Genomic DNA, 16,593 nt, shown 5'->3' with positions numbered 1-16,593 from the left:
AAGCCCTAACAAGTCAATGAATGTCCACAAACGTATGCCTGAGCCATGTTCACTTTGTTTATTATTTAGAATCTTGTTATAAATGCAAATATATTCATATCCAGGACAAAGAGGCCTACCGCTGGGCCATTAAAGAGACAGTAAGGAGTATGCTGGCCTTTGGATGGACCATAGAGAGGACCAAAGAAGGAGAGGCGTTTAGCCTGCATACCTGTGCACGCAGGGTCTCTCAGTCTGGACAGGTAGGTGTACCATGTACCAGTACAAGAGTCCACATTCACAACTAAACTTGTGTCCTCCTACTGGGCTTTTAATTGGTACTGAAAAATGTAATCAACCCGTTTTGTCTGCTGTGTAGTTATCTTTTGAAGGTGCGTCAACTTTCAGCCCCAAACCTATGGATGTGAGCAGTGTCACGTTGTCATGGCATCAGTGTGTAAGTCGTCATATGCTTGCTTTATACACTAATTAGGTATACACGTCTTCTATGTTATATTATGCACTCGCTGCAGCTGAACTTCTATTCTATTCTATAGTCAATGGCTGAACAGTTGGCTGAAAACTACCACAATGCCTGGGCCAAGAAGAAGAAACTAGAACTGGAGGCTAAAGGTTGGAGGAACCTTAAGAACCGCCCAGATGCATAATATAATGTTCTGATCCGAGCTGTTCTGCTCTTCTCTTGTCATGTTCTGTCTTGTCTTCTCCTCTCTCGAACCTTGAGCAATGTTGTTTTTGTTAGGTAATAAAAAGCACAGAACACTCTTCATTACGTACAAGAGTCATTTTTATTATTCGACTTATTTCTCTGCTCAGGAGGAGGTGGCCATTCAATGCTCGTGCCCTACGAAACCCTGACTACGAAGGATAAGAGCAAACTCCGAGAAAGAGCCCAGGATGTCCTGAAGTTCCTGCAGCTCAATGGGTACACTGTGTGGAGGTGAGATTGCATTTTAAGAAGACCCCAGTATATGATTGTAATAGGGATGTGCATCAAGTGGGCAGGTAATGAGGGCTTTCAGGTTCAGAGCCTGTCTTAAGGGTACTGCTCCCATAACATCTTTAAGCAAGCCTGATACTATAAGGCTAGCAATCAGACCCTGGTGCGCCCAGACTCCCTCCAGTTCAGATCATAACCTCATTACCTCGAGTGCAGCACTGGCAGTGAGTAAGATAATAGCCATGCCTCTTAGACTTCCCACAACAGGAGGACATTTTCTTGAAATTATAGCTTACATGCAGTGGTTCTCAAATTGGGGTATGGGGACCCCCAGGGGTCCTTGAGGGGGTTCCAGGGGGTCCCCAGCAAAAAGGGGCATCATTTATTTTCACTATAATTCCATGGATAAGTAACACAATGACAGAATGTATAACTATTTTGGTCATGGGTTTCATACTTTATCTGTAATAAAACATCTAAAAGCAGAAATCTTATCAGATGGGGGTCCCTGGGACAAAATCTTATCAAATGGGGGTCCGTGGTCTAATTTGTGTCAGTTCAGGGGTCCTTGAGATGAAAACGTTTGAGAACCACTGGCTTACAGTACTAGCAATGTACTTGGACGTGCCCAGGTTAAATAGGCAGTGGCACAAAGCAATACAACTGCGCCTTTTGCTTGGCTGGAAATGATGGTGGTGTCCAGGTGGTTTCCAGGACTTCCCAGATGGTTTCCAGGACTCTACCTGCCCATGACCTTCCCTGGATCATAACCCACCCCCCCATGCAAAATTTCAGCAAACTTCGACCTGGGGGATGGGCATGCATTAAAGATACTCATGCAAACACGCACGCACATGCACGCATGCGCACGCACACGCACGCACGCACACACACACACACACACACACACACACACACACACACACACACACACGCCAACTTTATCATATAGATACATTATATAGAAAACAAGATTTATATTTAAGGTTACAGGCTAGCTAATAATCGTTAAAAGTAGTAGTAGTAGGGGTGTTTATTTGTGTTTATTTATGAACAGCCCTGGTTGATTTCACTTCATATGCAGGGAGAGGAAGACAGTGGAGATGGACTTTCCAGCCATGGCCAGCTGCTTTGGCTACACGCTCCTTCAGCAGCTGCTGTCTCACACTGAGGAGGCCCAGGAACACTTTTTGGAGCTTGGTAACATTATTGTGTTCATGAATGTAAAGACAAAACAAAGTGTATATTTTTATCATTTTAATCTTTGATTGCATATAGTGCATCATATTTCTTGGTGTTTTTGTTTCCAGAGGTGATGCAAGCCAGAGGACAGATATCCAAAGGGGAGAGAGCTCCACATCAGCAACCGACACATTTTTTCCCCAAGGTTTGCCACAGGCGAAAACTGCATTCAAATCCAAATCCACTCACTGATAGGGAATCGCTGATCCTGATCCAGCCCTCCTCCAATTCCCCCTTTTCCAACGGCATTATCCTACATCTCCTTAGCCATTTTTTCCTCATTTCATTTAGGCCAACTAATTAGTTTTGTTGGATCGTTGCCATGGGCAACCCCACTAAGTGAAAGCCTTTGTGGCCGTGTAATTTATTTAGCCATTTTGGAAATCCATGTGGGCGTGTCGATTGCCGTCAGAACATTGATTAAAGACTCCCACACAGTTCTGCCTCCAGGGCGGCAGCAAGGCAAACTTTATTTACAATATGATGTACATACAGAAGGCAAATACAATGTGCTTCACATAAAACAGAAAAAAATATATACACAGACTATTTAAAATCACATTAAAAAACAAATAAGGGTAGGGATAAAGATAAAATAGGTAAAACGCACATAAAATAAATCAATAAAGATAACACCTGTTACATCTACATACACATGATTTAGTGGAAGGCCACAGAGAAAAGGAATGTTTTGAGCCGACATTTAAAGGAGCTGACAGTGCGAACACGTCTCAGTTCTTCTGGAAGCGTATGCCAGTAATTTTGGAGCGTAACTACTAAAACCAGCTTCACCTGATTTAGTTTTCACCCTGGGAACAACTCACAGACCGGCCCCAGATCACCTCAGAGGTTTGGGTGGCTCGTATCCTAAGAGCGGGTCAGAAATGTATTTTGGAGCAAAGGACATTTACAGTAGCACTTTATAGACAAGCAGCAGAATTTTCAAATTAATTCTATGGCACACTGGAAGCCAATGCAGCCATCGAAGGACTGGTGTAATATGTCCTGTTGTCTAGTCTTAGTCTTGATCCTCTGGTGTTGATCAGAGCAATTTAGAGAGAGAGTGGCGTCAGCAGAGGACCAGAATGTGTGACTCATTAGCCAATGAACAGCCAGGAAGGGGTCTCGCGCTACTTTTGAATGCTAAAATAAAGCTGATAATGTACAATTTGATTCTAATCTAAAAAAAAAAAAAAAAATCAAAGTACAACACAAACTGTCCATTTTGCTGCAACTCGACAGTGCTGCTTAATCCAGAACCTTACTTCCTGGAACTCTTGAGAGTAAAAGAAAACTGGTCCATTGGAGTGAATGGAGATGTCGCGACTCTTCTATATACACGGCTCTGGTGTTGATATCAGTAATGCTGGTGTGACATAGTACGCTTGGCGCTTTCAGGATGGATGAAGGTCGAGGAAGGCAGGGAGGGGGGAGGACGTCTGGGAGTTGGAGAGGGGGGGGGGGGGGGCATTGGCGAGGGGGATGGCCGGGGGGGAGATTGAAGAGCTGGGATATGGTGGTGGTGGAGCCTCAGGGCTGGGGAAGGGGTCGAGGCAGGCCCGGCGTTAGGGGCGGGCCTGACCGGGCCGGGCCCCCCCATTCAACAAACTGGCCCCCCCATTCAAAAAAAAAAAAAAAAAAATTGCTAAAAACGTTTTTCCGTTTTTCTGTTTTAAAGTTTAACATGGAATCTGGCTGTCATTAGGCATTGATTAACTGAATGCTATTGCTAACTGTTACGGTACTTTGAACATCCATTTGCAATGATTCTGGCTGGATATTAACTTGTAAATTTGTCACAATTAATGCAATTTGTGCACAATGTGTAAATACACTTAATATTAATTGTTTAGGCCTAATTATTTGTAAAGTCACAACACATTAGAGATGTGTGTAGTTCTTCACAGATTTAGCCTCTTCATTTTGCTCTCAAATGCACCAGGTTGACGAATTTTACTTTAAAATGTACAAAATCTTCTTCCGGGGGAGAATCCCCCCGGACCCCCCTTGGGTAGCTTGGCCCCCCCAAGCTAGGGGCAGGCCCCCTCTGTAACTTGGGTCTGGAGCCGGGCCTGGGTCGAGGGGAAGGGGTCGAGGGGTGAATTTTGTTTTTTTGGGAATCATTCAATGCTGGCACTTCATTAACACTCTGAGCCTCTGTTTTCTTGGCTGTTTTAACTCACCGACTGAAGTCATTTTGTCTCATACAATTTCTCTGTCATTTTTTATTTTTTTTAGCTTCTTCTATAACAGTTAATGGCAGTCTAGAGTGTAAGGATGCATTGTGTATTCCATGTAGTTATTTGGTGAAAAAGATTTAAAAATATGTGATCACGACCTCTGATCACTTTAATCCCGTAGATGAATTAATAGTTAACAGGAACTCGCGTTCATATTTTTGTGCACTGCAGCTGGAAAAACTGGGAAATGTTGCAGAAAAATTGTTAAAGTAAAACAGATTGTGTGTCTGTAGTGCTGGGGGGCAGAAGCAAATGAAAAGCCTTCATTTCTCATTGATGCAGCCCCCTGAGTCGGACCCAGTCAACCAAGTCTGTGAACAGCCATGCCTCAGCTCTCTACACACACCCACACGTTCACCCACTCAACCACACACGCACACACACACACACACACCGCACACACACACACACACACACACACAGCACACACACACATACTGTACACAGAGATCAATTCCTTGATCATGTCCACAACAGCAAATGAAGCGGGAAGTCAAAAGTCGTTACTGCATTGACATCGCTCTGCTTCAGAGTAGGTGTAATAGACTGTAAAGTATTTAAGGAATGTGTAGAATATAAGTGGAAATCCAAATACATCTGCTTGGAATTGGTAAACTCTAATATTATCACATACTCATACTGAGTATATTTACTCCTATATCAAGGCACTTGTTAAGGCATACTGAAGTACTGTCGCTTTTGTGTTTACCTGACTGCTGTCCCTACAGGTGTATTAGTAGTACTGCTCTTGCATGCTTTTATGCATCTGTGCCCATATCTCAGTAACCCTCTTCAACAGGTTGTACTGCCTCTGCTGGAAGAATACCTGAAGAGCCACCGTCTCTACTTCCTGTCCACCTCGCCCTGTTCCAATGGTACTAGAGGTCATGCCTCGAACAAGGAGAAGGAGATGGTCACCAGGTATGGGTCACACCCAGCAGAACCTATCTTGATCAAATGAGTCAGAGTTTAATGTTACCTTTGTAGGCCAACGCGCTCTGCACAGATTTAGCATAATATGTGACCACATTTTAAGGTTTTTCATTGAAGAACACTCATTCTTAGAATTACTTTTTTCTCTTGATGTCTCTTTCTGATCCTCTGGCTCTTAAGTTGTTGTTTTCTTATGCTTCTCTCACCTCCCTATTCCACTCTTACCGTCAGCCTCTTTTGTAAGCTTGGAGCTCTCGTCAGACACAGGATCTCACTGTTTGGTATGTCCACTATTGTGTCTTCATTCCCATTCTTTTTGTCTTTTCGAAATTCTTGAGTCATACTGTAGTCCGAGATGAGTTTAATCTTTTGTGTTTTGTGGGGCTGCCCATGTTTTATGTCTGTACATGTGTGCTCAGTGCTGCTCACTGTATGAATTTTTTATCCGTGTTTGCGTTCTGCCTGCTTTCCCAGGAAACGACACCTCGTCAATCACCAGCTGTCTCCATGTTTTGGCCCAGTCTGTGGATGCCAGGTAGCTAGGTGGCACTGCTGTCACACTCTGCCTAAATCGATGTCCCCGCTCTGCCTGCAGTCACATTAGTGTCACCCCACCGTGTCTGAGGATGAGACGACTGCTGTAATTGAGCCACCGATACACTGATGTTATCTAATTGTGGTTGATATCACTTTTAGTCCCTGGGGGCAATGCCTCTGTCTCAAGCATGAAACTGGAAGTAGTATCTTCCCTTAGCAGAGATTCATGTCACTCAGACTTTTCTGGGTGGACAGAGAAACAACTGATTTATTATAATGCTAGCCAAAAGATATATTATGACACATTTACTTTTCTTATTTACCATTGTTCTTAGTGAACACACAAACTTCTTGACAATATCATGCTCATATGCCTTGATATAATATATCAAGGCTTAATATTGATATATTATATATCATATTATACATATTATATAATATATCAATATTATTTGGAAGTCATGAAAAAGGCATTTTTGACCGTCTCCAGGACGCTGATGAAATCCGCCCCGGAGTCCGTCCTGGCGTCTCTCCGTTCCTTCTTTGAGGCAGCTGCGGTCGATCTGGAGACGACGGTGGAGAACCTCTCTGTGACTTTGGCTGCTTTACCCCAGAGTAGGAGTCAGCAGCCCCGGGGAGTAGCCAAGGTCCTCAGCTACACCACCTCCACCCTCCTCCCCACCCTCACTGCCCTCTTCCAACATCTCAGCAGCCAAAACTATGGAGAGGACCTCCTGGGTAAGAGGGTATACGCTATTGTGCCAGGAGAACATCTCCCGTTACATGTTGTGTGCATTCACAAAATGTTGAACGATTGTGCTTGCCACTCCACTACACTGAGGTAAACGTGGCACTAAATGTATCTCAGAGTTTCATCTCTCACCTCTAGATCAATTGAAGAACATGAAATGTGTCTGATATAGTGACATATGAGTGATATATATTTGACTCCCTGTATCTCCCACACAGAATATATTTGTGCCAGCAGTGTTTATGAGAATGTGGTTTTCCCTTCAGCTTTGCATTTAGACACCGTCGCTGATTCCAATCTCACAATATTTCAACCTGAAATTGACTCATTTACATGTGATCGAATCTGGTTTATCTTCACACCGGCTGTATCATCATCGCACAATCAGGGTGTATAGAAAAAACCCTTCTCCTCCCCTCATGCATTTTCAACGGTGTCATGCACTTCCCCTCCATATGTGAAGCAGCGAGGGGTGAACAGCTGGCTCTCCACAGCCCCTAAATCACTCGGGGACACCCGGCCCTCAACTCCCTTACCTTTTCCGCAGCTTGAAGCCCTGGTCTCATTAAGTCTCTCATGGCCACGGAGCACGCAGCGAGCGGCCATATTGTCTCCCTCACTGATCACGTGACCTTCCGGGAATCGTTCATTACGTTAATCAAGAGCCATCCACCTAGTTCCATCTACCTGGGATTATATGGTGTCGGCTTTCCCGTCTCGGTGTCCTTGGCATGTCACACTGACTGCAGCTCTTAAGCATCGCCTTGTCTTTTCCAGTGGGCAGCGTCCAGGTGTCCTGTTACAGGATCCTCAACGGCCTCTACTCTCTTGGCACCAGCAGCAGCATCTATGTGGAGGGGTACTGTCTAGATATATTATTGCCATGTGATTTCACACTTTGTGCTAACTGCTAATGAGAAGTGTTTTACCTTTGCTTCTATTTTATACTACTACTCAAAATGTTGCTGTGCATAATCCGTACAACTCTGCTCGCAAGTACTTGGTTAAAAAATAGCAATCTAACCCCTCTTGATTTAGTATAGACCTTGACATGTTTGACCTTTGTATATTTGCACTACGACCACTTTTAACCATAACTTACTTAATCCCCCCTTATATATGTATGTATGTATATATATATATATATATATATATATATATATATATATATATATATATATATATATATATATATATATATATATATATATATATATATTCCTTGCCTTTTATGTATTTACTTATTTATTTTATTTTTGTTTCTTCATTAGTATGTTGTTTCTTAATTGCTCTTCCTGTTGTAATTGTGAAGCTCCATGTTTTCACACAGACAGAGGCAGGCAGCAGGCGCCTGTTTGGCAGCCCTGACTGGGGCTTTCCCTGTCTGCTTCCTGGAGCCTGCACTCAATCAAGACAACCCTTTCTCCATCTACAACACCATGAGTGACACAGAGAGAGAGGGTAACAATCATGCACACGTCTTTCTGAAGTTTATTAACGGATAGCCCCTGGAGATGAACCATCTCGTTTGCATGGGTGTCCAATGGGCTTTCTCCTTTAATTATGTCCTTGAACAGGCCACTAGCCCCAATCCCACACCCTTCTTTTCTCAGCCTCTCTCCCCTTATGTTTTCTGTCAGACCTGGGGGTCCCAGATCAGGTGGAGGACATGTGCCCCCTCCTGCCTTCTCTCGAACAGGCACTGGGGGCAGTGGAGGAGCTGGCAGGCGCTGGCGCTGGGGCTCTCCAGGCCCACTACATCCATGTCACACAGGTCACCCTGCCCATGCTGTGCAGCTACACGTCCCGTTGGTGCCACTGGCAGCCAGACAGCCCAATCTGCACCTCCCTGGTTCCCCAGCATGCCAGCGACCTGCTTGGCCACGTCCTCCGCATCATCCACAACCATCTGGGTGCCAGCCAGGGTGACTGGATGGAACAGCTGGCAGGTAGTACCATCACATACAATGTGGCGTGTGGCGTATTGATATAATACTTACACAAGAGAATAGAGATCTTTTATTGCTTCTCGCTTGCCTCCCCTCGACTCGCACGTGTGACGTCAGTGATGTCCCCTCTTAGTTTTCTCTCAGCCAATCATATGCAAGGCCCGCATGGAGCTGCTGAAGAGCCACTTCCTGCCTCTGATGGAGAAGCTGAGGAAGAGGGCGGAGTGTGTGCTGCTGGAGGAAGAGCAGATGAAGGTGGAAGGGCAGCATAACCACTCCGATGCGGAGCTACAGATACAGGAGAAGTTCACCGTGCTGGTGCGAGATCTCTATGCCTTCTACCCCATCCTCATCCCATTTGTGGATTGTAATCGGTAAGGCACAGGGACGCTGGAACTCCTTTTAAGTAGGGGGTGTGTCTTTTGGGCGTTTGGATGTTTTTTAGCCATATTTAGAGGAATATCTCATTTTAAATTAACATTAGGATTACTGTATACTGTTGTGATGTCATTATTCAGTATTTTCTCCTTTTCTCACTCACTTTCATGTCACCACCTGCTGTCCCTTTTAGTCGTTTTACACTACAACATACGGCAACACAGGCAGAAACACTGAACTTATTATTATTATAATATTTTATTATCTTAATATTATAAACCAAACATCAAAAATAATATCTCCACCCTCTTTGCTTTGCTCATAGTCTTCAACTAAACCCTAAATATCGCAGTATAAAGCATATAAAACACATTTTAATCATATATTTTTTTTTTTAATTGACGTTGCAATAGCAGAGGGTGCTGCAGCACCCTAAGCACCCCCACTTCCCGTGTCCCTGGTAAGGCATGCTGCCGTGGAGCCGGGGTGTGAAGAGCTGAGCTGCTAGGGGGCTTTGTGGATTGACAGTGACAATTATTTTGCTGTCATTTATATTGATATCAGCCCACCAGAGGGCAGCAACTATCGACCGGGTTTCTGGTTTGGTTGAAAATTAACGAAAACACACGAGGTAGACGACTGATAATACATTGTAAACAGTGAAGAATGTAGACAAGTAACTTGCAAAACAACAAGAAAATTGACCAGTTTTCCTCCATTTCTGAAAGGTGTATTTTTTGGAGGTACAAGGTTTCTGCGGGACAGAAGAAACGTGTGGGATGCGGAGCGGTTATTACGGAGTTATTTTTCCAGGCCCACATTGAACTTTAAAGCAATAAATCCTGCGATAATAATATGATGGGTTGCTGGCTGTCTTGTTTCAGGGCCAGCTGGTTGAAGGAGTCGAGCCCTGAAGCTGAGCAGTTGTTCTGCATGGTGGCAGAGGTCTTTATATTCTGGGCTAAGTCTCATGTGAGGGTGACACGAGAGTATTTTTTATTTATTCTTCTTGCCAGAATACTATCCAAGTGATGGCCTGTCTTCTCAAACATCTAACATTTATTTTGCACCTGTTTGCTACAACAGAATTTCAAATGGGAGGAACAGAACTATGTGGTCCAGAATGCCATCAACAACTTGGCTTTCTTCGTCAACAACAATAAAATGTCCAAGGTTAGCAATACATAAATTGGCCTTATAACCAATATGTGCACTGCCGAGTGTCCATGATATGACCTTTTTCATTCTTCCAGACATATATTGGAAACCATCAAAGATATTTCCATGAATACAGAAGGAGACTTCTGATAAGATGCAAACAAAAAGATTTACTTCGTAGAACTCTAGGCTATAGTCACCACTTACCTAATAGTAAAAATTGTAATCAGAAGGAAATTGACGTTCACATTTATGCCTGTAAAAAGCTCATTCACCTTCATGCGTTTTCAATTCCCAGTTGGACAATGAGAGGAGGAAGACGAAGAGGAAGGGGGATCGCTATTCCACACACACCTCTCTCATTCTGGCTTCCCTGAAGAGACTGCTCCCTGTGGGCCTTAGGGTTTGTGCTCCCAGCGACCAGAGCCTTATCGTGCTGGCTAAGAGCCACTTCACTCAGGTAGCGAGGGAATAATATGCACAATGCCTGTGTTCATCTAGTTCCCATCACTAAACCTTCTATAATTTGAATCGAAATGTAATGACCTTGACAATCCACTAGTTTATGCCATGACAATGGTGAAGGTTAAGTCACTCATGATGATATCTCTATCTGTTGGATTTAACATTGAATGTGGATTGCTTTCCACAGAAAGACACTGAAGATGAGATTCGGGAACATGTTTGCGATGGCCTTGTGCATCTTGAGAGCAAGGTAAGACAATCGTTGAATAGCAAATGGAATCTAAAACCTTATTATGTTTTTCCCCCACTCCTGCTTAATAGTGACTATAAATGAATGGAGTCGTAGGCCCCTATCGTTGCATCGGCGCAGTTTCTAGGCCGAGCGGCAGGCGCAGATCAAAGCAGTGGGCGTGGAAAGGCGCACTTGATATCGTCATGCTGGCGCTAGATGCAGCCCAAAGCATTACAACCACGCCTTTTAGGCGTAAAATTATGCACCGTCATGCTCATTGGATAAGTGCAATAAACGAATCGCACGCTTGCCTTTTTAGCTCCAATTCCAGTGATCCCGCAAAACCAGACGAAAGCCAAACGCTCTGCCCCCCCCCCCCTCCCTTCATCCAGCCTGTCTGTCTGCATTATAGGCTATTATTCCATATTATTATGCTTCTCAAACCAATCTAACTGCAGTTTCAATACTGCAAGCATGTAAATACGCTACACTATAGCAAGATCAAAGTGAAAATAATGTTCTATGCATCAGCTAGAAAAATATAGCCTATTAGATTGGTGAAAGTTTGTCCAGAAAGATATCATTTTCTCTCGCCTGCTGCAGGAAGGATGATGCACATAAATATACCCTACATTATGTCAAGTCATTGCATAAATGTGTTTTTATTGTAAAACTAAATGTGAAATAGGGCCAAGTTATTGGAGAGACATCACAGTATAGCAGATGCCATTAGAAGCGCGCTCCGAAGCGCGTTCCGCTGTTACTTCTCTAAATCACGTTAACTCGACAAGGGGTATATATATGCCCAGGAGGACATATATGTTTCACATAGGGTGGTGTTTTCATTTCATGTTTTATTTGGTCCAATATTGAAATGTTGACAATGGCAGGCTGTGTTACCATTACACATTAATTTAGAACTACCTTTTATATCTATTTTGGCTCATTTGGTGGCTATTTAGTAGCGAAATGAAGAAACACAATGCATGCTGGGAACTCAGAGAGAGAGAGAGAGAAGGGTGACAGAGAAGAAGCAGTGAAGGCAAAGAATAGGCCTGCTTTTCAAAAGCGCAAAGCGCTAAATGTAGGCAAGGGTCCCAAGATATCACTAGGCTGGTATTTAGCGCCGACACGCCCACTTTGGGACTGCGCCACGCCCATTCGGCCTAAAGCGCATTTGGCAGCCTAAAGCCTATTGCTATCTTGCCGAAACAGGCGCAAGGCACGTTTTTTTGCGGTTAAGGCCCGTAATAGCGCCGATGGCCTGTGGGAGAATAGAGCCCGTAGAGTAGAAAAGCTTAGTACAGAGTACAGACTATAAAAATGCTCTGTCCATAGCCACACATTGGACTGCCTGGCTAAATGAAGATAAAATAATATAAAGATGGAGGATTATGGTAGCTCTAGCTCGATACTTCATATGAAAGACATGAAACGGGCAATAACAAGTTAGCTTTCACAAATGATGTGCCAACATGAGGGGTTGCCAGGCAATTGTCGTGCAAAAGGAGCTTTCCAGATTTATTTGGTAAAACTGAAAACTGACCGTCTCAGATTTAAAAACTGAAAAAGAAAATCCTTTGGGGTTTCCGACCAATCAGGAATTCTGCACCGTCTATATAATGAGAAGCATTTTCCTTATTTCCATTTTCACTTTGGGCTGTAATGTCTCCTGAGCTTATTTGTTTTCTGTAGAATTGCTAAGTGCATTTGAGCAGAAATTAAATGCGCGCTCATTCTGTACATATTTTACATATTCATGAACACGAATTGAAGTGTAGTGCGCTCTTGTAACTTGCAGAATCCAGAGAAGTCTTTACAATCATCTCACAGAGTCATCAGGGACTCATTGCACCAGAGCCATGTACCAGAGACACATGGGCATAATGAAACACTATCTATATTCATAAGTCAGTCCCTCTCTCTCTCTCTCTCTCTCTCTCTCTCTCTCTCTCTCTCTCTCTCTCTCTCTCTCACTCACTCACTCACTCACTCACTCACTCACTCACACACACACACACACACACACACACACACACATTTAAATTAACTTTTTGAAACAGGTTGCTCATTATTGATGCACATGCACAACCCTGGATCGCTCCTCTGCCAAGGTGGTTATGTTTTCGATGCCATTTGTCTGTTTGTTAGCAGGATGATGGAAAAACTGCTATAGGCAGATTTTCATGAAACTTGGTGGGAGGGTGTAGCAGAGGCCAAGGAAGAACCCATTCAAATTGGGCGTGGATCCGGGGACAGGGCAAGGAAGGTGGGGGGGGGCTAGGGAAAAGGGGCCGTAGCTATAGGGATAGGAAGGTCATAGAGAGTCTTGTTTTGAGGCGTGATTTCTAACCCCACATAGGATAAGCAATAACCACGCCCTGTGGCGCCGGGATTGGCCAGGAGCATTGAAGCTTGGGACTAAAGCGCCTGGGTTTTTTCATCTTTTAAAATAAAGATGTTTAAAAAAATATTGCTTGTTACATTTTCAGTGCTGTACCTTTTCTCTGGGTAAGAATTGAGCTTGAAATTAACGATATGATACATTATATTATATGACCTATGAACGTGAACACAACACCGTTTATATTATTGCATGTTTTTGTAGATTGTGTACATTGTGTAGATTACAATTATTATGCTTATTATTATTATTACTATGCTAAGGAAGGTAGGTGACCATAATTAATTTCAATGTCCGCTCTCGAAATCGCTGTCCGTTCTCGAGAGCTATTCAGTTTGTTTATGAAATCGCTGGGCTGCGTGCCCTCCAGTGTTGCTCCTGGCCAATCCAGGCGCCACAGGGCGTGGTTATTGCTTATCCTATGTGGGGTTAGAAATCACGCTGTTTTTGAGGGGTAGGTAGGGGGAGTGTCTAGGTGTATCTGGGCCGTGCCAGGGGGCGTGGTCAGGAAAGGGGCGGGGCTAGGGAAAATCGGCTGTAGCTAGGGATAGGAAGGTCGGAGAGAGTCGGGATTCGAGGTGCGGGTAGGGGGAGTGGCTGGGGGGATGTGGGTGGTTCAGGGTTCTGATCCGACTCACAACATTTGCATATCATAGCAGACTGGAGTATTGGCCTTGGCGGAGGTCTGCACTCTCCGTGTGCACTTCTATTGAAAAGTTCCAATTTCTTGATTTGTTAAAACCAAATATTGCATAATTACCACTGAGTCTAATTCTTGTTTTCCCCCGGACGATTCAAACAAAGAAATTGGTAGCAATGGGGGGGATTCAGGACGCCAACTTGATCCCCTCGTTGTATTTGTTGGATTATACGTTTTGGACAACATTATTTTTCATTCATTCACGCACATGAAACTCAATCAACATATTAAGTGGATGAAGTTTTTGTCCTGAATCTCTTTTGCCATTGCTATTCACTTTAGTTCCCTGGACTGAGCCCTTCAGCCGTCTTTTTAGAAAATAATTGTTATTGTATGTATCCTTGAAGTGTAATAAGCACCTCACTACAAAACACATTGTCCCTTTTCTGTTCTCCAGCTGGAGGCCCCGAGGTACTCATGGCAGGAGGCCCTTTATCCAAAGCTCCCAAGCCAGCCAGGGGCCACCGCCGACCTCCAGAGGAGAGCAGACAAGATCCTCGGAATCGCTCGGGTCCTTTATCACCTGGACCAGGTGGGCTTATGAGCAAAACATTCTCTGTAATGCGCCGGGAGACCTTTTGATTTCCAGCCTGTTGGTGATTGATGACATGATTAGATTGCCCTGCATTGCTGTTAATAATGACCTTAGTTGATCATCTTACAAATGCAGCATGGTGGAAGCCGCGATTTTACTGCGTGCTCACTGAACTACTGCGCTTTGGATTCATCCTCGAAGAGGAATTGTTTTGGAAATTCATGTTTTGCTCCCTTTTCAGATTTTAGATATCAGAAGGAATTAGGGCTGAGGATCATTTAAATTACGATACCAGTACCAGTACCCTTAAAGTACTTCAGTGAAACTCAACATGCGGACCGGGGGCCAGATGCGGCCCGCGACAGGGTGCAGAGTGGCCCCCCGACCATTTTCCAATAATTCCACATTAGTTTTCATTGTGAATTAGAATCTAATTCACAATCAAAACTGACGTGAAATAAAGTTTGACTGAGCTCTAGCTAAATTGTGAAATACCGCCGTCTGCTCGCTACCCAGGCACTTATGTATGTACTTAACCTAACTAACTTAACCTAACTAACTATCCGGTGTGCACAACACTGTCAGACTAAACTCCGGCTGACACCCCAAAAACCTACAATCCGCTACAGAAAAATGTACTGTATATTGTTTGTTTATTAACTGGCCCCTGGCCTCCTATCATTTCACGAAAGTGGCCCCCGGGCAAAGCAAGTTGAGTATCCCCTGGAGTACTTCATCATATATCATTTTCTCCATGCTTGATGGTGTGCTTTGTCATGTTACTCATATTCCCAGTTTTTCCTGAGATAATCGTTCCGCATTTTAGGACGCCACAGGTGTGTAATAATACTTTTGGAATGTTACTACTACAGACTGCATGGGTTGTAGCTGCTGCTGTCGCTTGCGGTGATTGGCTGCGAGCAAAAACCACACAAATATATCTTTTTCTAGATCTGTGTACAAAAAGGATCAAATGCAGATATTGTTTGACTGGAGAAATTTGTATACTACTTGGTACTGGCCTGGGTCATTTCAGTCGAAACTAGTACAGGTACGCAGCCCTAGAAGGAAGGGTCTGGGAGCTAGTGGGATAAAGAAAAATGTGTGTTTGGAAATCTGAATACTAATTTAGTTGTGCTACATAACAATCAAGAAAGAACCGTCTGCAGTATTATTAATGCAGATGAATTTCAGGACAAATGCATGATGGAGAACTTCTACAATGGCTGCCACACAAAAAGACTGTTGGTTGACTGGAACTTTGCATGCATTATCTCATGTCATGACACTACCTCATGGCACTACCTCATGTCATGACACTACCTCATGACACTCTCTACCTCGCTGACCCGGGTTCAGGTGGAACACCCGCAGAGGAGCAAAACTGCTGCATGGCACAAGGTCTTATCCAAGCAGAGGAAAAGAGCAGTGGTGGCCTGCCTCAGGATGGCTCCCCTCTACAACCTCCCCAGGTACAAAAACATGACTAAGCAGAAAATAATGTATATGCATGGTCTTCTACTGTGCTAATGACTCACAAGAGTGCCGTGTCAACCCTCACATTAGCCAGAGAGTCACATTGATAGTAAAAAAAAGAAAAAGTTAAATCCTTTTATATGTATTTGACTTCCATTTTTGCAAAGGTCCATACTTTTTGTTTTTATTAATAGTATATCCAACACAACACAAAAGAAGAAAACCACAAAAACCACACACACCTGCAAAATCATATACATACACATACAAACATACCCCCCCCCCCCCCCCCCCCCCCCCCCCCCGGCAGCAAACGTAGAAATTTTGAGGCTTTAAAATTCAAAACTTCAAAAATGACTGATGCAAGGAAGTAGGAGAAACAATGAAAATCCACTCACTAACTTTTAACAGTTTGGTGTGAAATGAGTAATACAGTATATTGTATTCATTTCACACGAAGTACATTTTATTCCCTTTATCAAATAAATGACTCATTATGTAGGTGAAGAAACACACAATGCTGTATGAAGTGGCACTGTGAGCCTTTAGTCCACACAGGTGTGTGATTGAGAGCTCCACATTGTGTGGGAGGCTGCACAGTGATTGGGAGGTAATGTAAAACCTGGGTCGACCATCAATCATAACCATGTCAG

At 43.7% G+C, this 16,593-nt stretch overlaps 1 protein-coding gene across 1 annotated transcript in view; it reads left to right on the top strand.

Annotated features, from left to right (window-relative positions):
* Nucleotides 1-16,593, top strand: part of LOC310789095 (ryanodine receptor 2-like) — a gene marked incomplete at both ends in the record, with an annotated part of 94,003 nt that overhangs the window by 44,126 nt on the left and 33,284 nt on the right. The window contains 20 exons of the mRNA XM_083650691.1: nt 105-242; nt 359-436; nt 537-612; nt 817-940; nt 2,025-2,140; nt 2,251-2,327; nt 5,222-5,343; nt 5,587-5,636; nt 5,830-5,890; nt 6,383-6,630; nt 7,421-7,502; nt 7,974-8,104; nt 8,284-8,592; nt 8,726-8,966; nt 9,855-9,942; nt 10,057-10,143; nt 10,427-10,588; nt 10,781-10,843; nt 14,327-14,461; nt 15,824-15,936. Coding sequence (XP_083506817.1) covers nt 105-242; nt 359-436; nt 537-612; nt 817-940; nt 2,025-2,140; nt 2,251-2,327; nt 5,222-5,343; nt 5,587-5,636; nt 5,830-5,890; nt 6,383-6,630; nt 7,421-7,502; nt 7,974-8,104; nt 8,284-8,592; nt 8,726-8,966; nt 9,855-9,942; nt 10,057-10,143; nt 10,427-10,588; nt 10,781-10,843; nt 14,327-14,461; nt 15,824-15,936 — 2,501 coding nt within the window. The remainder of the gene's footprint in view (nt 1-104; nt 243-358; nt 437-536; nt 613-816; nt 941-2,024; nt 2,141-2,250; nt 2,328-5,221; nt 5,344-5,586; nt 5,637-5,829; nt 5,891-6,382; nt 6,631-7,420; nt 7,503-7,973; nt 8,105-8,283; nt 8,593-8,725; nt 8,967-9,854; nt 9,943-10,056; nt 10,144-10,426; nt 10,589-10,780; nt 10,844-14,326; nt 14,462-15,823; nt 15,937-16,593) is intronic.

This window comes from Poromitra crassiceps (assembly GCF_964638095.1).
Source record: "Poromitra crassiceps genome assembly, chromosome: 14".
Taxonomy (NCBI): Eukaryota; Metazoa; Chordata; class Actinopteri; order Beryciformes; family Melamphaidae; genus Poromitra; species Poromitra crassiceps.
This window is presented reverse-complemented; position numbering and strand designations above follow the sequence as displayed.